This window comes from Peromyscus californicus, unplaced genomic scaffold (assembly GCF_007827085.1).
Source record: "Peromyscus californicus insignis strain IS unplaced genomic scaffold, ASM782708v3 Scaffold_9__1_contigs__length_137607984, whole genome shotgun sequence".
Classification (NCBI taxonomy): Eukaryota; Metazoa; Chordata; class Mammalia; order Rodentia; family Cricetidae; genus Peromyscus; species Peromyscus californicus.
In genome coordinates, this window is record NW_026294617.1 from 79372706 (window position 1) to 79395269 (window position 22564).

Sequence of the window (22564 nt, forward strand, 5' to 3'; positions counted from 1 at the left end):
GCCCTCATGTACCTCCTCTTAGATGACAGTTTGCCTTTACTAACCTGAAATGAAGTTAAATAAAATTCAGTGTAATTTTCTAGTCACATAACCTTTAAACAGTGTCAGGCTCCCCCAGTGGTGCTCTTTGTTTATTTTCGTTTGGTTTGGCTGGCCTCAAACTCGTGATCCTCCTGCCTCAGCCTCCCAAGTGCTAGAATTATAGGTTTGTGCCACCACATCTGGCTAGGAGGACTATATATATTTTAAAGTTTTTGTAGCAAAATGCATCTCACCATAAATAACTACCCAAAGACAGTGACGAGGGGGCACAGCCATGGCTGGAGGGGCTGTGCATGCTGCCATTAACTGCAGTGACAGCTACTACAAAGGGGGTGACTGAAGAAGATAAAGCTCTCTCCTAGTTGACCTTGTGTATTAAAAACATGAGGGGAAAGAGTGCTGTATTTACTATAAGAGTGAAGTAGGCTTTAGGCTCAAAGGCAGAATTCTCACTCATAGAATGTCATTTGAAAGTCATACAGGACACGGGACAGAGCTTTCCTGGAGAGAATTTGAGCCATTAAATATCTCCCACTCCCTAAACCAGTGTAACAATCAAAAGACTTGCTGCCTCCAGATCCCCGTGAAGATGCGTGGTGTGTGGCAGGGGAGTAAGGTAGCTGTCTGCCCTGTGGAGAACCGCTGTCCCAGGGACAGGCTGTCAGCTTGGGAGTGACTACCCCCTTGCTTGCTCTTTAGGAAGATCTCCATGACTGGGGCAGAGACTGGGGGACTCGTCTTCAGGCTGACAGTCTGAGGAAGAGCTCATCAGAGACTGGATAGGTCGTGGCCGTGCAGAAGGAGAAGAGCAGGAACTGAGGCATCGGCACTTCAAGCGCAGTCCCTTCATGAGTGGCAGCTGCTTTTGCTGCTCGCTTCCCAGGGTGTGCGTGCATGTGTTGGTGCATATGTTCATGTGTGCATGTTGAGGGAGGGGTGTCTCCTGATGGCCTGCTTCCTTGCACTTCCTGCCCCAGCCCCTGGCCTCCTCTGTCCCTGGCATTCCCGTCAGATGTTTTAGAGAGAACAGAGTCTCCCTTCCTCGTCTCCATTCTCTACCCATCTCTCCTCACCTCTCCTCTGCTCTCTCCTTGCTCTCCTGCCCAGAATTGTCTGCCATGCTGCTGCACCTGCGGCTTCTCACACTTGAATGCACCACAAGGGCCTGTAGGCTCACAAACCCACAGGTCCCCGGGTCCCTCTTCCCCCTATTTCCGAACCAGTATGGTTCTAACAAGTTCTCAGGTAGCTTTGCTACTTATCCACCAGTTCCTCTCTGAGAGCTACAGGTGGGCAGGATCGAGAACCAGCCCTGGGACCTCACAGTGTTGGCCACTCAGCTTTGTAACTTCATCCACCATGCCTGACCACTGGCTCTTCCCCGATCAGTACACAGAGAAGTTGGCCTTGTTGCCTGCTCTGGGCTCCCTTTCCCTTCCTGTTTTCCCACCTGTTGGACACCTGCTCATGTGTTTCTCGGAGCCCAGCTCAGGGACCACAGCTTTTTTGCAAGGTTCTCGCTCTTTCATCACAATCAGAATTAATGGCCCCTCTTTTAAAAGATTAATTGGGTTTTTATTCAATCACCCATGTATTAATGTGATTAGCAATGATTGGGTCATAGTTCTTTTGCCCAGACATATGCAAAAAGGGAAGCCCTTTTAAAAATGGCCCTTGGTATAAGGCAGCTATGGTTGCGCTTAAGGAGAATCCTTTACTGGTGGAGTAGGTGCCTTTCACATGAGCAGTGCACGAATGAAACCAGAGGATGGGGCAGGTTGGCTGGGGAGCAGCTGTTCTTCTCTGCTGCTGAGCGCCCCCTTTTCGCTCTCCGTCCCCCATGCACCCTGTTCCTCCTGGCTCAGCAGCCTTTCCTGGGCTGACTGACAGACTCTCCTAGGTTTGATCCAAACCTGGGGTGGAAACTGTCCATCTGCAGCAAGAAAGGGCGTTCCTGTGAATGATGGGAGCTGCTGGGAAGGCAGATGCTGGCGTGTGAGTGTACTGCACGGCCAGGCCAGCCTTCCCTTGCCATGGGGCCAGCCCATCGCTCTGCCCCGCCTCCTTCCCTTGCCATGGGGCCAGCCCATCGCTCTGCCCCGCCTCCTGCCGCGTTCTCTCACTTCCTGCTGCTTGACTGGAGATTAACTCAGCCTCACTTCTGAGTGTCTTCCTTTCGCCTCAGCATTCATTGACTCCAAGTCCTTTTGCTGAGCAGCTAAGCCTGGGGTTTTGTAGCCAGAGTTTTCCTGCCTGGCGCACAGTCAGGACAAATCTCTCTCACCTGCCAGTCCCACAGCCGCTCAGACCCGACCAGGGAAATACAGAGACTTATACTGGTTACAAACTGTATGGCCGTGGCAGGCTTCTTGCTAACTGTTCTTACAGCTTAAATTAATCCATTTCCATTAATCTATACCTTGCCACATGGCTCGTGGCTTACCGGCATCTTCACATGCTGTTTGTCATCATGGCAGCTGGCAGTGTCTCTCTGATTCAGCCTTCCACTTCCCAGCTTTATTCTCCTCCTTGTCCCGCCTATACTTCCTGCCTTGCCACTGGCCAATCAGTGTTTTATTTATTGACCAATCAGCAACACACTTGACACACAGACCATTCCACAGCAGGGTTTCCTTGGTTGAAGGCAAGTCTCATTCTCCTAAGAATCTTGTTCAGATGGAGATTCAGACGTAGTGGGCCTGAGAGTCTGTTTCTGAGAAACACCCACCCAGTCATCTCATGCTGCTAGTCCACAGCACTTTGAAGTTTTTGTTTATGATTACTTTATGTATATGGTTGTTTTGCCTGCATGTATGTCTATACCATGCATGTGCCTGGTGCCGGAAGAGGGTGTTGGATCCCTGGGCCTGGAGTTACAGATAATTGTGAGCTTCCTTATGGGTGTTGGGAATTGAACCTAAGCCCTCTGGAAGAGCAGTGAGTGCTCTTAACCACCGAGCCACCTCTCCAGACGGAGGATTTATTTTATTTTAGTGTGTGTGTGTGTGTGTGTGTGTGTGTTATAGGAAGTAGGTACGGGGCATAGCACACCATGGAGATTAGAGGACAACTGATGGGGGTCACTTCTCTTTGTCCTTGGGTTTGAACTCAGGTCACCAGGCTTGGCAGCAGGCGCCCTTATCCTCTGAGACAACTTGACGGCCCTATCTACAGCACTTTTAAAAGTTCAGTTGCCCACTTTTATCAGCGTCCCATCTAATGATGGGCTTTGATCTTGAGACCAGAAATAGAAACCAAAAGGGCATGAGAAGAGCTAAAACTTACCTAGTATTCAGGGTACACCCAGCCTGGTACTAAACTCTTAGCTACTGCATTTAATCTGCCGGGCACTCTGGGTGAATTAGATGCACACTTCTGGGGATCTCATTTGCAGATGAAAACACGGGTCCTTAAAAAGTCCAGGCTGTCCTAGCCGGGAGGGGGACGAGGCTTGCAGCCGCACCTTGCCCTGGGCAATGCTGAGACAGGCTTGTGAATGCTTCCTCATTAGCCGTGGAGCCTCCTGACTCCTCCAGGCTTCAGGACATGCCCTCCCTACCCCGGAGATATGGGAGGACATGCTGAGCTTAGAGTAAGAGCTGACCCCTGCCCGCCTGTCAGACACGTACCAAATTTCAAAAGTGCCTCTCTTTTAAGCTCCCCAATACTTCACAATATTTTGACATGGGATAGCAAAAAGAGAAAAGAAAAAGAGAAATTGGAAATGCTTTGAAATATTTCTCTTCCTTGGCTTCTGGTTTTCTGACCATGTGACTGAATGAAGTTGAGTCATAGGATTCCAGTTTAACATATGCGGTTACTATAGCAATTGAGGTTTCCTTAGTAACAGTTGCAAAAATAATCTGGCCCCAATTAATAATACATGTTAAAGCTCTTTCTGCTCCACACAGAACAACCCAGTTCATCTGGCCGTACACCAGATAATTCAGGTGGTGTCGTCTGCACTGATTGAGATACCGTTTGCATGTGGGGAATTGGGTCGGAAAGGGAACAGGTTGTTTCAGGACTCACAGGAGTCCACTTGGAAAAGTTGACCATCAGGCTAATGCCAACCCAGGCTCCAGGATGCCCAGTGTACCCTGAAGCACTCTGTGTTTGAAGAAAAGAAAAATAGATGATGCTGGAGTGTGGGGCCATGGCCCATCTTGATGTCTGTGTATGAATTCAAAGGTCCTTCACAAGGAGAAAGTCTGCCTCAGCAACACGAGACAGATCCTCAGAGGTGCTTTTGTAGTAATGGTGCTGGGTGTGGGACCCTGCTCTGCCTTCTCGCCAAACTTTCATATTCATCCTGAACATCTGTGTGTTCCCCGACACACAGAGGAGTGGTCTATGGCCGTCAGAAACTCTCCTTCCTTACACATGGGACTCAGCCCTTGAGGCCGCTAATGAAACAGGCCAGCTAGCTGGCCAGAATCCCAGGGTCACAACCAGGGGCCCAGTCCCACACCTGGACAGTTTCTGCGCATTCCAGCTGCTGGACTCCAGCCTTAAGGAGATGGACTGCCCAGCCTGGCCTGGAGATGGGCCTGGCCAGTCGGCAGGGGCCTTAGCTGTTTCCTCACCGTGGGTCCTGTACCATAACCTCAGCTGGCAAAGTGGTCCAGAATCAAGGTGTGAAGAGTGGAGTGTGGTGGACTCCTGCCTTGATTATTGGTTCACTAAGAGAATTGCCTTCTCCTTTCTTCTTTTTGTTGTAATTTTCTGTTTTCAGTAGGAAGAAGTAGGTTGCTAGGGAAGAGCAGAGGCAAGTGTGATGATATATAGGGTAAAATCCTCCAATTATCATCCTAAGATCCATTTTACTAGAGTTTGGCTTCTCGATATCTGGAGTGGGCCATCCCTGTTGCTTCTGGACTACGATAGTAAGGGAAGCGAGGCTGGTGCTGGCTCTGCTCCATCCGTTGCTGTCCTCTTCAAGATCTGCACCAACATCCCATAACTGCCCGTTGCCCCATCTCCAGTATCCTAGCAATCATCGAGGGAGGGCTTTTTGCTTTCTGAAGCTTAGATACTGTGCGAGGGCTCTAGGGTCCAGAAGGAAGGGGTTCCGCCAGCAGTTAGCACTGTGAGACTGAGACTGTCCCACTCTCGGGGTGTCCTCAGCTTTTTACAGCCCTAGTGGAACCGTGGGTGATGGGAAATGTCAGCCGGCTGAATGGAAAAGCTTGATCTCTGTTCTTGGGAGCTGAGCATCTAGGGGAGGGGAGAGATGGAAGTGTCGGGGCGGGGAGGGGGGAACGGGACCACACAGCCTGGGTACCAGAAGGCACCAAGGGAGGAAAAACCTTGCCTGGTGGGATGGGAGACAGAAAGGGTCAAGAGATGGAGTGGGAAGAAGAGTCTGGCGGGGAGGCGGCAGAACAGCAGGCCAGTGGCCAGGGCTCAGGGCAAAGCGTGTGGGACAGGGGAGCGGTGCATGTGGAGGGTGAGTCCTAGGAGATGAGTCAAGACAGTTAGGCAAGAGCCAAGTTCTGAGCGGGCTTCTTCGTGCTGGCCAGGTGAATCTTATTCTGTAGGTTCTACAGACAGTTGGGAGCCATTAAACTTTTTTTTTTGGTTTTTCGAGACAGGGTTTCTCTGTGTAGCTTTGCGCCTTTCCTGGGACTCACTTGGTAGCCCAGGCTGGCCTCGAACTCACAGAGATCCACCTGGCTCTGCCTCCCGAGTGCTGGGATTAAAGGCGTGCGCCACCACCGCCCGGCGCCATTAAACTTTTTAAGCAAGGTCAAGCTCTGGGCAGATTGGTGTCTTGGCTGGGGGTGGTCAGCGGTGCACGGAGAATGGACAGGGGGCCAGTAGATGGGTGGCTAACACTGGGGGAGGTCATGAAGGATGTTCATTCGTGGTATATTCCCTGCTGGACCGACCCAATCTCCCAGCCTAGACGTGAGCTTGGGACGGGCCTCGTTTCCAGGACTGTCGGCTCCTCTGAGTTGCCCTCTTCCCTTCGCAGTGACGAAGCTGCAGGTGAGCAAGTCGAAGAGAACACTCACGCTAGTGGAGAACCGGCCAATTCAGCTGAACTGCTCCGTTAAGTCCCAGACCAGCCAGAACTCGCACTTCGCCGTGCTGTGGTACGTTCACAAGCCCTCGGACGCAGATGGCAAGCTCATTCTCAAAACCACGCACAGCTCAGCCTTTGAGTATGGAACCTATGCCGAGGAGGAGGGCCTGCGAGGCCGGCTGCAGTTCGAGAGGCATGCGTCAGGGGGCCTGTTCAGCCTCACCGTGCAGAGAGCTGAGGTCAGCGACAGTGGTAGCTACTACTGCCACGTGGAGGAGTGGCTGCTGAGCCCCAACTATGCCTGGTACAAGCTGGCCGAGGAGGTTTCAGGGCGCACCGAGGTCACCGTGAAGCAGCCAGGTAAGCATAGAGGGTGTGGCCATCATGGGCCTGTGTGTTTACTCCAGCGACCCTAGGACCTGGGGAACTCTGAACACACACACACACACACACACACACACACACACACACCCCGCGCGTGTGCATGCATACACACACACACACACACACACACACACACACACACACACTGAGGCTGCCACAGAGACGCCCTGGGTGTGGTTGTAGATGCACGGACCGTCAATTCTGGTGCCCTGCAGGCCTTGTACCAGACCTGCTGTTGTCCTGATGCCGAGTTGAGCATCCTCAACTCTCCTGTGGGAGCTTCTTCAGTGAGATACTGAGGCCAGCTGAGGTCTCCAGAATGCAGACAGGCAGGTGACATCCAGGGCGACAGCTGATTCGCCCCTGCAAGCCTCAGTTCTGCTCTGGGAAGCCCTGGCCAGCTTTCTCCCTGTAACGCCCACCCCGGAACAGTTCGTGAGAAATCTGGTTATTTCGTTCCTAATGTGGAAAGGCCCCTCAGACTCTCTCAGTCAGCCTGGCTTCCCAATTCCCCTTGTGGTGTGGCCTTCACTGCACTCTCTGCCATCTTCTTCCGTGTGTCCTGTGGGTATTGTCACCCTCTGTCCTTCCTCAAGGGCCAGGAGCACAGTCCTGTCTGTTTATGTGGTCTCCTGTGCCTGTAATGAACCCCTCTTTCCACTTCTCCAGTTTCATCCCATCCCCAAGACTTCACTCGGCACCACTTCCAGGAAGTCTACCCTGATTTCTCCCATACCCCTTGCCCACACAGTATGGTAATTATCTGCATCTCTTCTGCAGTATGTCATAAGCATGGTGTGGTCAGACCTGTGTCTTTGCCTTCAGCCACTGGCATGACATCCTTCGTACGTACTGGCCGATGAAGGGATTGGTGGTGACTTGCTTTGAACAGCACAGCGCCTGTGTACTACTATTTCGGCATGGAACATGCTGGGCAAAGATACTCATTTACCTCCATCTTCCTCTGAGAGGCACTCCTATTTCATTTTAGCTTAAATAGCACCCGTCACTGGTTCCCCTTCCCGTTGCCTTCCCAGTCCATAGCACCCCTGATAGTCTGTCCGTTTACTTACTCATATGTCGGTAATTATGAAGCGCTCTTCATGTTTATACCTCCAACCCACTTTTTAGCTACCTTATGCTGTTTATGTATTCAAACACACACATGTATGCATGTACATAGGCATATTTGTTGCCTGGGTCTCCACTAGATGAAGCTCCTTGAATTATCAGGGTCTTTGTTTCTTCATCAGACTCCCAGCAAAGCAATGGGACCAGATGTGGCCTGATGCATGCTGGATGCAAAGACGCCATTCCCGTCCTTTCGCAGAAGATGCCCTGTGTTCTGGGATCCATCTGGCACACAGGGGCGTGTTCTGTTGACTGTTTCACTGGTACATAGAGCAGGAAGTCCATCTCTGAGGTGCTTTCTGTGGCCATCCCATGACCTGGGTCCTGCCTGCCTGCCAGGCCCCGGGATGAACGTCTCAGTTACTCAGGCTGCACTCAGACTCACCATATAATCGAGGCAGGCCTTGACCTTGAGATCTACTGCCTCAGCCTCCCAGGTTGCTGAGGTTGCAGCCCATGCTGCAGTGTGTCACTAGGGCCTTCTGAGAGCTGACCGACAGCTGCTGTGAGGCCTGCAGGGCTCTCACTTGCCCTGCCTCTGCCTTCCATCCATTAGGTTCTTCTCCATTAGGATAATGTGAGTTTTGCCCCTCTGATCCCACTTCCCAAGGATAATGTGAGTTTTGCTCCTGTGATCCCACTTCCCAAGGATAATGTTATTTTCGCCCCTCTGATCCCCATCTCCTAAGGTTTCTTCTCTCCTCTCCAGTCTTTTTCCTTTCCTCCTTTGGTTTGATGCCAGGAAGGTCCTCTTGGGCACTAAATGTATTGAAGGGGTTTCCCCATCTAAGCCTGCTGCCGAGCTAAGTGAGACAATCGAAAGGGCCACGAGGATCCCCATCAGCAAGCATAGTGACATCTCTCCTATGACAAATCTTAGTACAGAGAACTCCCAGGATGCTGACTACAACAGCTTTTGCTTTTTCAGTTGATTCTATGGTTTGCATCTTTATCTCTTTTTTTTTTTCTGCTCCTTGTCCCCCTCCCCTTCTTCCTGATGAGAAAGCATACATTACTGAGCCTTTGCAGGCAGTGGGGACCCACAGTGGAAAGCACTGTAGTCTTGCAACTCAGATACAGTGCCAGCGTTAACATCTCGTATGTATATTTTGGCCAAACTGTTTAAAAATAGAATCATTTGGGTTTTTTGTTTTTTTTTTTTTTTTTTTTGCCTTTTATTTGCACCAGCAATCTTCTGTGTGGAACAAACCATCCACACAACACTGAAGTGCAGAGAGTGAGCGTGTCGGGTTCTCCTCCTCTTTACAGGTCACTCGGGGATGCTGGTCCCAAGGCTCCTTTGTGTGTTTACAATCATTGCTGTTAGCATCTTTTCGTACAGAGAGGTTCATTCGGGTCCTTTGTGGAGCTGCAGGGATGCTACTTCTTCCATGTCGGGAAACCTTGTTGGTGGCTGTTTACACTGCCCAGCCTCCCTCATCAGTACCCTCTTTTCCTGTGCTGATAGCACATTGTTCTCTTCCCCACCTTGAAAGAGAAGCCATTCGGAGGCCCAGCGTCCGTGCATATTAAACTGGGTTTTCCTTGGCAGTTCCTTTATGGTTCTGGCTCTGCATAGTCCATTTATCATGTGGTCAGACTTAGAAATTTACTCCTCACACAGGCCTGCTGGTGTGGGCTTGTAATCCTAGGTTCCCAGACAGCTGACGCAGGAGGGTCACCAGTTCAAGGCCTGCCAGGCTACAGAAGCTCAAGGCCAGCATGGGCAACATGGTGAAACCTTGTCTCAAAACACAGTGTTCAAAGGGTTGGTGACTGTCCTGCTCACTGTTTTGTTGCTGTGAAGAGACACCATGACCGGGGCAACGTATAAAGGAAAGCATTTGATCGGGGGGCGTGTTCACAGTTTCAGAGGGTGAGTCCATGACCATCATGGTGAGGAGCATGGCAGCAGGCAGGCAGGCATGGTGCTGGAGCAGTAGCTGAGAGCTGACATCCGATCCACCAACCCCAGGCACAGAGAGAGAGAGAGAGAGAGAGAGAGAGAGAGAGAGAGAGAGAGAGAGAGAGAGACCGGGAGTGGTGTAGGCTTTTGAAACATCAAAGCCCACACCTGATGACACACCTCCTCCAGCAAGGCCACACCTCCTAATCCTTCTCAAATAGTTCTACCAACTGGGAACCAAACATTCAAATATATAAGACTATGGGGGCCGTTCTCATTCAAAGCCACAGCGATATTTCAGTAGTATAGTACGTCCCTAGCATGTGCAGGACCCTGGGTTCAACTTCGAGTTTACCCCTGCTGGGAGAAGGGCTGTCCCTGCCCTTGCCTGCCCCTTCCCTTGCTAGCTACCTCTTCAGTCAACCACACACTTTGGAGTCTATGCAGTTATTACTCTTTTATTGCTTGTTTGCCCTCCCCCAAACACCTAAAGCCCTTCGGGAAGGGTTCTGAACGCGTGGCCAGGGATTCAACACACTTAGGGTGCCATGTTTGAGAAATGTGTGAGACACTCTCCTGTGCCCCAAGGGCACCTGTTAACTGCTCTCTCAGGGTGCCGTGCCCTGCTTGCCGTCATGTCACCGTGTCTCTTTCTTCCCTGTTCAGACAGCCGCCTGAAGCTCAGCCAAGCCCAGGGCAACCTGTCTATTCTGGAGACCCGGCAGATCCAGCTGGAGTGTGTGGTCCTGAACCGTACCAGCGTCACCTCCCAGCTCGTGGTGGAATGGTTTGTCTGGAAGCCCAACCACCCAGAACGGGAAACAGTGGCCCACCTGAGCCGGGATGCTACCTTCCACTACGGTGAACAGGCCGCCAAAAACAACCTCAAGGGCCGACTGCACTTGGAGAGCCCGTCTTCCGGCGTGTACAGGCTCTTCATCCAGAATGTGGCGGTCCAGGACAGCGGGACCTACAGCTGCCGGGTGGAGGAGTGGTTGCCCAGCCCCAGTGGTGTGTGGTATAAACGGGCTGAGGACACAGCTGGGCAGACGGTCGTCACAGTCATGCGACCTGGTAAGGCCCCTAGCCTTCCGTGTTACGAGTATTTTGAACGTTTGAAAGGCACTTATCCTGTCGCTGTGACCAGAGAAGCATCTTCAGGGAGGAAGGGTTGGTTTGATGGAGACAGCCCGTCGTGGTGGGGTGTCGTGGTGGGGTGTCGTGGTGGGGTGTCGTCGTAGTGGGGTGTCGTGGAGGCAGCTGGTCACATTGCATCTGGTTAGGAAGCAGAGAGAAGTGGATGCTGCTGCTTAGCTGGCTTTCTCCCTTTCTGCCTTTGGTCACCAGGACCCCTGCCTGTAGGGTGCTGCGGCCCACATTCAGAGTAGGTGGATCTTCCCTTCTTGGTGATCCTCTCTGGAAATGCCCTCACAGACATGCTCAAAGGGGCGTCTCCTAAGTGGTTCCAAATACGGTCAAAAATAAAGGTTAACTACCACGATCCTGAATAAAATTGTTTAGTTAAGTCATGATTTGCAGGGGCTAGAGAGATGACTCAGTGGTTAAGAGCAGTGGCTGTTCTTCCGGAGGACTCAGGTTCAATTCCCAGCACCCACGTGGCAGCTCACAACTGTCTGTAACTCCAGTTCCAGGGGACCTGACACCCTCACACAGACAGTGCATATAAAATAAAAATAAATCCTTTTATTAAAAAAAGGAAGAAATCATTTGCAGTTAAGCATGTGAACATTTATATTGTACATTTGTATTCTAAATTCTCTCCACTTGTTTTTCCTGTGAATGGGAAATCTCACATCAGGCTTTCTCCTCAGGTGATTAGATTTCTTAATTAGAATAAAAGCCAGCAGTTAATTATTCTAGGTCATAAGACTATTTTCCTTTTAAAGCATACATTCAGATGGGAACAGGTGGTTAATATGACGGAAACCTTGAAACAGTAGCCATGTGTTCAGAAGTTAGGCTGGTGGGTTTACTGTGGGAAAGAATAGTTCTTTAAAAGGCAGAACGCAGCAAGTACCTCTAGCCTCCACTCCTCTCCCAATCATTTTATTGGCACGAGTGACTTTTCCGTGTGGCCCTTTGTTCCTCGGGTCTCTGTGGCCATTTCTAAAGTGTCTAAACGCATATAATTACCGGGTGCAATTATTGTTACATTTAACACATAATTAAGATGTGCAGAGTCCCCGTGCCTCCTGCAGCATCACAGCACCACTGAGCCTTATCAGAGCAAGGAGTCAACCATCCCTTGAGGACACGGCACGGAATTGAACTTGCGACCTGTCAGTGCGAATGCCTGGCCTTGTATCTTCTGGGCATCTTGATGTTCACTCTCATGGTCCTTGCAAGTTCTTCCCTTGTGGCGCCACATCTAATGTGAGCTGATGTTAGAGTCACAGCTGTCTTGTGCCCCAGTCTCTCTCAGGAGAGGGGCATTGATTGACTTCACCGTGCTTGGCCATGCTGGAGGAGAAATCCCCTCCTTGGAGTTTTCTTTTTCACGTACGTAGTTGGCTGTTTTGCTGCTGCTGGTGTTTGGAAACCTTTCCTGGAGGCCGGTGCTTGTCTTTCCCTGGAAGTAAAGTGTAGAGAACGGCCGGCCGCTGAGCACACTTCCCCCAACTCCCCGCCGGCAGATCACTGGGGACGCCCCCTGTGGAGTGGGAGGAGACAGACACTTAGGGAGATCCAGCTAGGTCCCTGCCGGTTAGATTGATGTTTAGTCTTCCTCAGACCCCCAGTGGGAGACTTCTCTAACAAGGGAAATGAAACCCAAAGGAGATTTCTGCACAGCTGATGAGAGCAGACGGAGTGGATGAAAGTTTCCATCCTGCCGCACTGTGTGATCCTGTGTGGTCCCGAAGCCTGAGACCTGTACACAGTCTAGATCCCCTCCATCCTCCCTCCGTCTTCCCACCCTCCCTCCCTCTCCCTGGTTTATCGATGCATTTATTTAATTAATTTACTTGTGGGGGTGGTGAGACAAGATCTCACTATGTAGCCCCGGCTGTCCTGGAATTCTCAGACCAGGCTGGCCTTGAACGTCCAGAGATCTGTGCCTGGTACCTGCAGAGGTCAGCAGAAGGTATTGGGTCTCCTGGAACTGGAGTTAAGGATGGTTGTAGGCCACTATGTAGCTGCTGGCAACCGGACCCCAGTCCTCTGCAAGAGCGTCCAGTGTTCTTGACCATGGAGCCAGCTCTCCAGCACCCTCCCTTTCTCCTGCAAACCCGTGGCATCTGGCTTATTGACCTGGGTTCTGGGGCAGCGTGGACTCAGGTCTGCGTGGCAAGCTCTTTTACCTTTGGAGACACCTTCCTGGCCTGTTTTGTTTGTTTGAGGGAAATGAATCAGCCTTTTCTCCCTTCTCTGTTCCTTGTCCCTTGCCAGACGCCGCCCTGCAGGTGGACACGGTGGTCCCCAATGCCACAGTATCCGAGAAGGCAGCTTTCCAACTCGACTGCAGCATCCTGTCTCGATCAAGCCAAGACTCCCGCTTTGCTGTGGCCTGGTATTCCCTAAGGACTAAAGGTGGAGGAAAAAGAGGCAACCTTGGCCTTGAAGAACAAGAGGAGGAAGAGGAGGTATCGGAAGACGAGGACAGTGAAGATCCGACAGAGAGGATGGTCCTGCTGAGCGTGGGACCTGATGCCGTCTTTGGTCCCGAAGGCAGCCCTTGGGAGGGCAGGCTGCGTTTCCAGAGACTCTCGCCCCTGCTGTACCGGCTCACGGTGCTTGAGGCGAACCCCCACGACACAGGCAATTACTCCTGCCGTGTGGAGGAGTGGCTGGCCAGCCCTCAGAAGGAATGGTACCGGCTAACAGAGGAGGAGTCGGCCCCCATTGGCATCCGGGTTCTGGACACAAGTGAGTTCCCCCAGTTACGGAAGAGGGGTGTGACTGTTGTCCCTGCAAAGTCTAGAAAGTCAATTCAGAGCCTGGTTGTGGGCTAAGCATTTTTCCTAACTGCAGTGGGCGTTTACTAGTAGGGTTTGAGATGTAGAATTTGACACACTAGCCCACAGAGCTGACCCTCAGGTTATCCATGCACCAAAAACAAACAAACAAACAACAACAACAAAAAAACCAGGGCTAGGAATTAAAGTGATGAGATACCACATGGCTTTTATGATCAACCTGACCTCTGCCTGAGTCTGTTTCAGTAAGATCTCATTGTGTGAGTGTCTTGCTTGGTGTTTCTTTGTTACATGTTAGAATGCCAGGTCGGTGTGCAGTGACTTAGCAAGTGTTTCCAAATTCACAGGAGCGGGCAAAGAAGTAAAGCCCGACAGTCATACCATCCCCCATGTTTCCGGGTCACTTTTATTTTGGAGGATGACTTAGGGGTGGGTATAGTAGATTTTGCCTGGTCACTGGGACCAGCCTAGAAAGACAGCCGGGGGAGTTTGGAGGCACACAACAGCAGCCTGTTACCTCAGAATGGCCTGGAACACAGTTTCCTTCCTATGAGGGCCTTTTACCCTGAACACAGACTGGAGGAAATACTCTTTTGATTGCCCGTCTGTCAAAACATAGAGTCGCTCGGGCCGAACATGGTGTTTGTTCTATAGTAGAATCGGCTTAGAATCCAGAAACGGAAGAAATCTCAGGTTCTCACCCTCCTCAACCAGTTCGCTCTACCCCGTCGTCTTGATTTGCGGTTCAGGTGCTCAAAAATCTCTGCCCGTTATCACCTCCCGTCCATACCATGTTAAGTGACATTGAAATGTGTGTGGGTTGAGAGTGGTTGACCGTCAGTCATTTGATATAAATTTGCCAACCATCACTACATGCTGACTTTTCTTAATAATTCCAATGGTGTGCAACCGTATGATGGGAGGGGAAACAGAGCCTGAACCAAATGTGCACCCCGGGTGTCAGGAGTGAAAGTGCTGAGGACACACTTGACCTGCCTCTGTGGACACCTGGGATAAGCTTCGTGAAGGCAGGCCGGGTTCCTGCCAAGGGCTAATAATGACCTGGTGTCAGGGCTCCTGGCTGTAAGTCCCCACTGTGCAGCCAGACACTGGACACCGTCCGTGGCCCACAGTGGTATGTGAGTTGATAATGTTAAGCAAGTGCCTTTCCCAGGACAGCTGCTCCCTGAAGCAGGCAGGAAGGGAATGTGCTAGATTTCCCGGCATAGAAGTCTACAGTAGACCTAGGCACAACGGACATGTTAGATACCCTCTTACAACGAAGGAAGGTAAGAATGAATGGGAGTCAGCTTCTCCACCACCCTAGACACCGGCCAGTTCACGGTCAGTAAACTCGAGTGTAAGCTCGAGTGTGTGACTTTCCCGGCAGACGTGTGGGTCTCAGGGGAAAGGGAGACTCTGCAGCATTTGAACTTAAGAGGCATGAGTGCTTGGGGTGTTGTGAGAAAAAAAAACGGGAAAAGTCTCCCAGTCCCTGGTGGCGGTGGGGAGGGCTGGGAGAGTGTTTGGGGAAGTCTCAGGAGCAGGCCCGGGCAGTCCAGCCTCCCCTCTCATGGTTGGTCCCTTGCTGCCTTCCAGGTTCCACCCTGCAGTCGCTCATCTGCTCCAACGACGCCCTCTTCTACTTCGTCTTCTTCTACCCTTTCCCCATCTTCGGCATCCTCATCATCACCATCCTGCTGGTGCGCTTCAAAAGCCGGAACTCCAGCAAGAACTCGGAGGGGAAGAACGGGGTGCCCCTGCTGTGGATCAAGGAGCCGCACCTCAACTACTCCCCGACTTGCCTGGAGCCCCCTGTGCTCAGCATCCATCCAGGAGCCATAGACTAAGGAGGGTGGCCCCCCGCAGACATTGCCCATGGCAGGGTCGGGTCAGGGGAGCCCTGTGGGCTTTTCCTCATTGCTTCGTGCTCTGTGATTGGACAGGCCACAGCACCCGAACTCTGCAGTTTCTCTGCAGGAACCAGTCAGACCTGGACCGTGTTGGAAGATCCCAGTCATGGAGATGACTGCCTCCAGGCGGCAGTCCTGGTTAGCTATTTGCACCCAGGTGTCGTGATCCCAACGTCCTAGGTTTCTAGTTTTTGGTTTTGGTAACGTAGTGCGTAGCTCCAGGGGCCGCATCTACTCACCAGTCTGTCTAGTGTTTTCGGACCGGTGCTATGGGGTTTCCTGTTCAGTGTAATGTACTCTTTTAAGCCCCTTTGGTCCTCTCCATGTGGATCTCATAATGTTGTGGAAGAGTTTCTCTCACAACCGAAAAGCAAGAGGAAGACGACTTTATAGTAACAAGAAATCTCTTCCAAGACATTTTTGTTTTTGCACATTTGAAAATGCCACCCGTGGATCAAAATACACCCAAACATTTTTTTTTTTTTTTTTACTTTCTTAGCAAGACTTGAAAAATATGTGTAGCGTGGGCCCAATTTGTATCTTATCTTTTCCCTCAGCTGGAGTTGTTGGAACCACTTTATAGTCAAGATGAAAGCATTGAATTTTGCTTCAAAGAACTGCACATGTGCAGAAGAAGCCCCGCGGAACCTGTTAGGATTAGATGGTATCCAGCCAGCCGATCTACCAGGGAGGCAAAAGGGGACCCCATCCTTGCCAAAAAAAAAAAAAAGCAAGCCAACCTGGAGGCCAGGTTGAGGGCTCCAGATGGCGCCCAGTTTCTGAGGGTCGCCCTGAGTGTACCTACCTTTGTAGTGACCAAAGCCAGTGATTAGGGACGGGGAAAGAAGCTGCTTGTTGTCTTGATGATGGCAAGCTCAGTCTCTTGATTGATACCCCTGAGCAGGGAGCTTTTACCTGCAGGTGTTTTTCCAAATTGTCAAGGGGACAGACATGTCCAGTGAACCTGGAAGGGGCTGCCCTAAGTGGAGCCCTGTGGTCCAGTGGAGGGTGCTGAGCTATCATAGGGAGTGTGGGAGAGTGGAGGGTGGGCTGGGGTGGGGGTCTCTAGACCCTGCTGTTGGAGAGGCTGGAGGAATTCTTACCTCTCTGTCTTCCTTCCACCGGGTGATGAGGTCTTCCTCATCTATCACTGCTCTCTCCCTGAATCTCACTGCTGTGGGGATGTTGTCCTAGGAGAGGACCAGGTGCAGCCCTTTGTGATCCGAGCTGTCCCCTAATCTCAGCAGACTGGGGAGCCACAGGTGTTGAGTCAGGGGTTGTCCCTTCCCTTTGTTGGAGTATGTGTGTGTGAGAGAGTGTGTGTGTGTGTGTGTGTGTGCGTGCGTGCGTGCATGCGTGTGTGTGTGTGTGTGTGTGTGTGTGTGTGTGTGTGTGTGTGTGTGTTTAGGTTGTCTGGTTGTACTAGTGGCTTCTAATTTTCAGCCTACAAATTCAAAATCCACTGCCTCCGCTGTTATTAGGCCAGATGCTTAGCTGCCCTAGAGCCCCATCAATTGCAAATCCTTCATTTCGCCTTTCACTAGCTCTGAAGATCTCGTGAAGCCCCCCTTTCTTCCCCCATCCTTACCAGCCATACCTTCCCTTGGGAATTTGCACTCTGAATCCCAAGATAGAGCCCCTTGGAAAAAGCTGCCCAAGATTGCAGAAGTAAATCTAATGAGAATAAATGGTCAGCACAACACGGAGGCTGTGGGATTTCCGGGCCACTGAGCCATGTGGTTACAGGTCCTTTCAAGGGGTCCACTGGGTGTAGGCCACATTCCGGGTAGCAGAGGAGGACAGGGGAGGCAAGACAAACCTTCCTCTTTCCCCTTGATCCTCTGGGAAGTTTCCAGGCACGGCCACCCTAATCCCTCGGGTGCCTACCCTGCTGATTCTCTATGCTGCACCAACACTTCAGAGGGACCAAATTGGCTCTGTCACAAAGAAAGAACGTCTTTTCTTCTGTTCCTTCACTCTGTGGGTGTGGGCTCTCGGTGGGTAATGCTGACTCCTGGTTTTTAGGCTGAGTCAATGAGGAAAGATTGACTCTGCCTCTGAATGGAGAGACGCCAGAGGGCTGGCCTGGATTAAGATTTCAGATGGGTTCTGTAGCAGTGGAACACTGACGCTGCACGTACATTTGTGAAGCCGTTGCAGGGCGTTTGCCAGGAGGAAAGAAACCGAAGTCAGTATTTTAACAACTGCTTTTTGTGTGTGTGTGTCTTGCAGGGCTGGGGGATGCAATCAAACGTTGAACTCTGAGCTTTTTATGAAAAAAGAAAGAAACAAAAACCCAGGCCCTCTCTGTGGCTGGTTCTATGGACATGTGTTGTCAGAGGAATGGTGATGGCGCCCTCCAGTGGCTGGAAGACCTCACTGCACATTGTGTGCCGGGGCTTTGGTCTTCTAAATACAGAGTGAAAAGGACTCTTTGAGAGACTCCTGACACCTGTCCGCTCCACTGTGCTAGGCATGTCCCAGGACACTACCCGACCACACCCTCTCTCACCAGGGTGTCTCTGTAGCAAGTTTTCATATTCGTTTCAATCAATGGTTTCTCTGCGTTCATTGTTGAAGAGAGATGGAGTGAGAAGACCATCCATGCATGAAGTAGAGAGCTGTTGGTCTGTTTCGCTTTTTTTAAAGGAGAAACTATTTGTAAGCCACTGCACTAAGACATTTTATAGACACTGCAGAGACTGTAGTAAATTACGTTGACACTACGCTGTTTACATTTTTCTGGAGTCTGATGCCCTCCCGCCCCTCACTGGACCAGCCACCTCCGGCTGTGGGACTGTGCTCGGTGGGTGGCCTGGAGTTCCACCCCTGGCACTGAGGTACCAGGTTCGAGTTTTACAAGCTGTAGCTTTTCTATGCATGCCCTTGCCCAGCCTAAATTATGTTTTTGTACAAATGATAAAAATCTTTCTCAAGACACTTTTGCCACATGCTGAAATGTATTACAACTCTACCCTTACCCCATTTAGACTGCTGCCCTAGGAGCGGTGACACAGAGCAACCCTGGGGCCCACAAGGCAGACCGAGAAGTTGACGCTGTTACGGGTTACGTGACTGGTTTTTCTTCGGTGGGAAATCTAGGGTCAAAAGACACGGGAAGAAAAGAACCTGCCGGCTCCCTCGGGCCTCTGCCACAGATCCCACCGTCCCTTCCCCAGCCCCGTTAGTGTTCACGAGTGGACGTGGTCAGCAGGCGTTTTCCCAGGTAGACATAAGGCTAGGAGCTGGCCAGTCCCAGGCGGTGGGACTGAGCACCGGTCCCTGCTGTGAGTGGTCGACCGAGAGGCACGGGGAAGATGGAGGCCCCGGTGGTGATCTCACCTGGTTGGGTCTCTGCAGTTCATAGAAGGTGCAGAGGAGGGGACAGAAAAGCAGAGGAGGTGCGCTCCTCCCCTCCCTTCCCGTTTTCAGTCGGCCGTCCCGAGGCTCCGCCATGTGCTTTCCTCTGCCCCCGGCCCCATTTGCTCTGTTCTTATCACCTTCTTGCAGCTGCCAGCTTGGCCACAGTTAAAACTGCCACTGCTTATCCCCTAGGTGCCCACAATGATTCCGTGTTAAGTCTTATGCATTATTTTTGCTTAGGAGGTGAAAACGTGACTGTTTATTTCTTAGGTACCCACAAATGGTTCCCTGTTAAGTCTTACCCATTATTTTTTGCATGATTTCCCCCCGAATGCCCTCTTCCTACCAGGAACTAAATTTTAAAAGGGGGAGTAGAGTATTCTAGAGTAAGATTACCCCTATTAAGCCCTTGGGTTAAAATGAACATGTACCTCCCCGTGAGGCGTATGATGAAAATGACCATCTGTGTGTTTGGACTTAGAGGCTGTGTCTTGTCCCTGTGTCCCAGATTTCTACACTGTAGTTCCAAGTGTTTGGCAAAACTAAAGCCCAGAACAACAGAGAGTGGCGTGCCACAAAGTATGGTCCAAGCCTCTTGGGCCATCTCTTCTTACCTTCTCATCCACAGTTTCCCACAGTGACGAGAAGGAAAAACTAGACCACAAAACGCCAGTCACAGGGTGAGCACACATCAGGCAATCCTTTTAAAAGGGGAAGTAGAGACAGTTCTCAGTGTGTGAAGGGAGCTGGTTGTCTCTCTGCCAAATGCATTGTGGGGCATCCTAAGCCACTTTTGATTCATGAAGTCGGCTGTGCAGGGCCTCTTGGCACATCTAGAGAATCTTGATAGAAACACAGCCGTGCTCTTAATGAAAGGCCTGGCCCTGGTCACTGGTCAGAGTGCAGTCAAGGGTCTAACAAGTCCACCCTCACCCAGGACATGGAGACCATGACCTAAGGCACTTCCCCAGCACCCGGTGATAGGGCTCTCCATCCTACAGCTCGCCTCTGCCTGTACTGACAACCCTTGCAGCTCAGTCCCAAAGCCCCATTCATCTCCGTCCGTTCCTGTGTGGGCAGGGCAAAGGGGAGGCTTTGGACTCGGCCCCCCACTGGGTCTTAGGTAAGCTGTTTATCCTCTCCAAGCCAGTTTCCTGGAAGTAAAGACAGAAGCGGCAAGCCTGTGAAAACCAGCCAGGTGACATGCTCACACACAACATACTCCAAGACAGACTTCTAACAGCTGCCTGGTGCATGAAGTCTGACCTCTCCTGCCTTTCCCAGGTGGACCGTTCTGACTGACTGTCAAGGGTGGAGAAGAGAACGTCTTTTCTCACTTTCTGGGCCACACCTTGCACCTGCCTGGTTCCCAGGATCTGCATGTGATAGAAAGTAGGTTTCATGGGGTCCCAGGAATTCAGTGACAGAAAGTCCTTTACGACTTTATGGCTGGTTTGAGACATACATGAATTCCTGTTCACATGCCTGTGTGACTGGGTCCCTACTGAAGGTGAAGGAGATGATAGCAAGAAGCATGCTTCGTGTTCACAACTGACAACACGCTTTGGTGTCTATTTGGACAGCAGAGTCCTGCTCACAGGACAAGCATTCCCTCACTCCTTTAGCTGCACAGCGCCAAGCTTGATGCTTCTCTTTGCAAGAACAGGGACAGCCAGGAAGGAGGATCTGAAAGTGCAGGTCTGAGAATAGTAATTTGACCTGGGGTCTGGTGGGTTGAAAGAGTCCAAGCCTGCAAAAGCTAAATTAACAGACTGTCTCGGGCTGGGATGCACAGGGGTCAGGGGATTGCTCCCAAGGGAGAGAATGGAGATGTAGCTCAGTTGACAGTGCTTTCCTGCCCTGGGTTCTATGGGGGTACTGAGAAATCAGTCTGTAACCCCAACACTTGGGAGATGGAGACAGAGGATCAGAAATTCAAGGATACCCTTTACAACATGTCAAGTTCTAGCCTAGCGTGGGCTACAAAGCACCCTGTCTGTAAACAAAGAGCAAGGAGCTATGGAGATAGTGCTCCAAGAGTACTTGCTGTTCTTACAGAGAACCAGATTCAATTCCTTACACCTACTGGTGGCTCACAAGGCTTGTGATTCTAGTTCCAGGGGATCTGGCACGCTCTTCTGGCCTCGGGCTACTGCATGCACATGGTGTTCATGTACACACAAACACACACATGCATAGATTCAAAGTAATGGAATCCACACCCAACAACGGGGCAGTGGAAGAGAGAAACCAAGGCTACTGGTAGTCCTTGGGAGATTCAGAAAAAGAAGTGCTTGTGTGAGGCACTCCAAGGAACCCCACATTCTAGCAGTTGTCTCAAAGGGCCCCTTCTAATATTTGAGGAAAACGTGGGAGGGAGGTTATCTTGTGCGGGCTGAGTAATGGGGAAGAGGAAACACACCTCTTGGTGGGATGGCACACTTCGGTCCATCATAGTGTCACTTCAAGGCCAGCCCCATAGGGCACGGCTTTCTGGGAGTGACCGCCCCAGCCTGACCCTCCACTTCTGATTGCCCTCATCAAGTCCGTAGGGCTGCAGGAGAGAGCCTCACAGGACAGCAGGAGGAGCGATGGGCTATGTGCATATGCTGTGCCTGCTATTTAAAACTAAACCTAAGTCGGGACTCCCGAAGATGGACTTGGGAGTGGGGGTCACTGGACCTCTGTATTTGTTCCTCTTCCTAATGTGACCACATTGAATCAGTTTCCCTTTGCTTTTCATTATTATTTATTTCCCCTCCCTTCCCCTCTCCTCCCCTCCCCTCCCCTTTCTGCTTTCTTCATTGACATATTGGGATGAGTGCCTGGACTCCTGTGGTTTTTTTTTTTTTTTTTTGGAACTTCTAGAACCCAGGCTAGAAAAAGCTCCTGAAATGGTGTCTCCTTGAAATCATGAATCCATTCAGAGGTCATTTCAGCCAGCAAACCTGTGTCTAGGATCTGTTCTGCACAGCTGTAAATGAAGAGTGTTTTGGCCCCATTAGAGGTGAGCTCTAATGGGAGCCTATCCTGCCTCCCCAGAAACCTGAAAAACAAAGTACTTAGCAGTCTTAACTCTGTAGTTAGACCCAACATAACCTGTGGTGGAGTGGGGAGGGAATGGTAAGTAAGACTTCACAAACACGAAGAGCAATATTTCACTCTAGGTAGTTATTTTCCTTGGAGTTTAAACCTCCTTCTCAGATGGACTCGGAGTCATCTGGGACACAGCTCTGGGTAAGTCTCTCAGTGCATTTCCTGAGAGATTTAGCAGAGAAGATCCATCCGCCCTGAGTGTGGGTAGCACTGTCCCGTGGGGTATGCTATCAGACTGAATAAAGAAGAAAAAAGGAAGCCAGCCAAGTACCAATATTTATCTCTCCCTACCTCGTTGTGGACTCCGGACATCAATATGTTCCTGCAGCCACAGCTAGAGCATGTCTTACCGGGCACTAGGTTGCCTCTCACAAAGGATCTACTCAGAGGCCTGCAAGCCCCATGTCTGGCTTTTTTCACATGCGTTTTGGGAACTCTTGAAGATGGACAGTCAGGCAAGGCCACTGGTGGTGGCGCACACCTTTAATCCCAGTGCTCAGGAGACAGAAACAGATGGATTTCTGTGAGTTCGAGGCCAGCCTGGTCTACGGAGCAAGTTCCAGGACAGGCTCCAAAACTACAGAGAAAAACAAACCAACCAAACAAAAAATGGACAATCAGTGAAATGGAAAGTTCTGGGGGTTTTGAATGGAGCAAGTTTATAGTATGGAAAATGGCCTGTGATGACTGTGCTTTCAGTTTTGAACAAGTGAGTCTATTAAGTACTTAGGAGCAAAAGCAAACGAACAGATCATAAGTAGCAGAC

At 50.9% G+C, this 22564-nt stretch overlaps 1 protein-coding gene across 2 annotated transcripts in view; it reads left to right on the plus strand.

Moving 5' to 3' along the window:
• Igsf3 (immunoglobulin superfamily member 3) overlaps positions 1 to 18279 on the plus strand; it is a 92577-nt gene extending 74298 nt beyond the window's left edge. For both annotated transcript variants that reach the window (XM_052730994.1, XM_052730995.1), the window contains exons 8-11: positions 6020 to 6430; positions 10158 to 10565; positions 12900 to 13376; positions 15026 to 18279. In XM_052730994.1, the coding sequence (XP_052586954.1) occupies positions 6020 to 6430; positions 10158 to 10565; positions 12900 to 13376; positions 15026 to 15276 (1547 nt within the window). In that variant the 3' untranslated portion in view covers positions 15277 to 18279. The remainder of the gene's footprint in view (positions 1 to 6019; positions 6431 to 10157; positions 10566 to 12899; positions 13377 to 15025) is intronic.
• The last annotated feature ends 4285 nt before the right edge of the window (positions 18280 to 22564 follow it).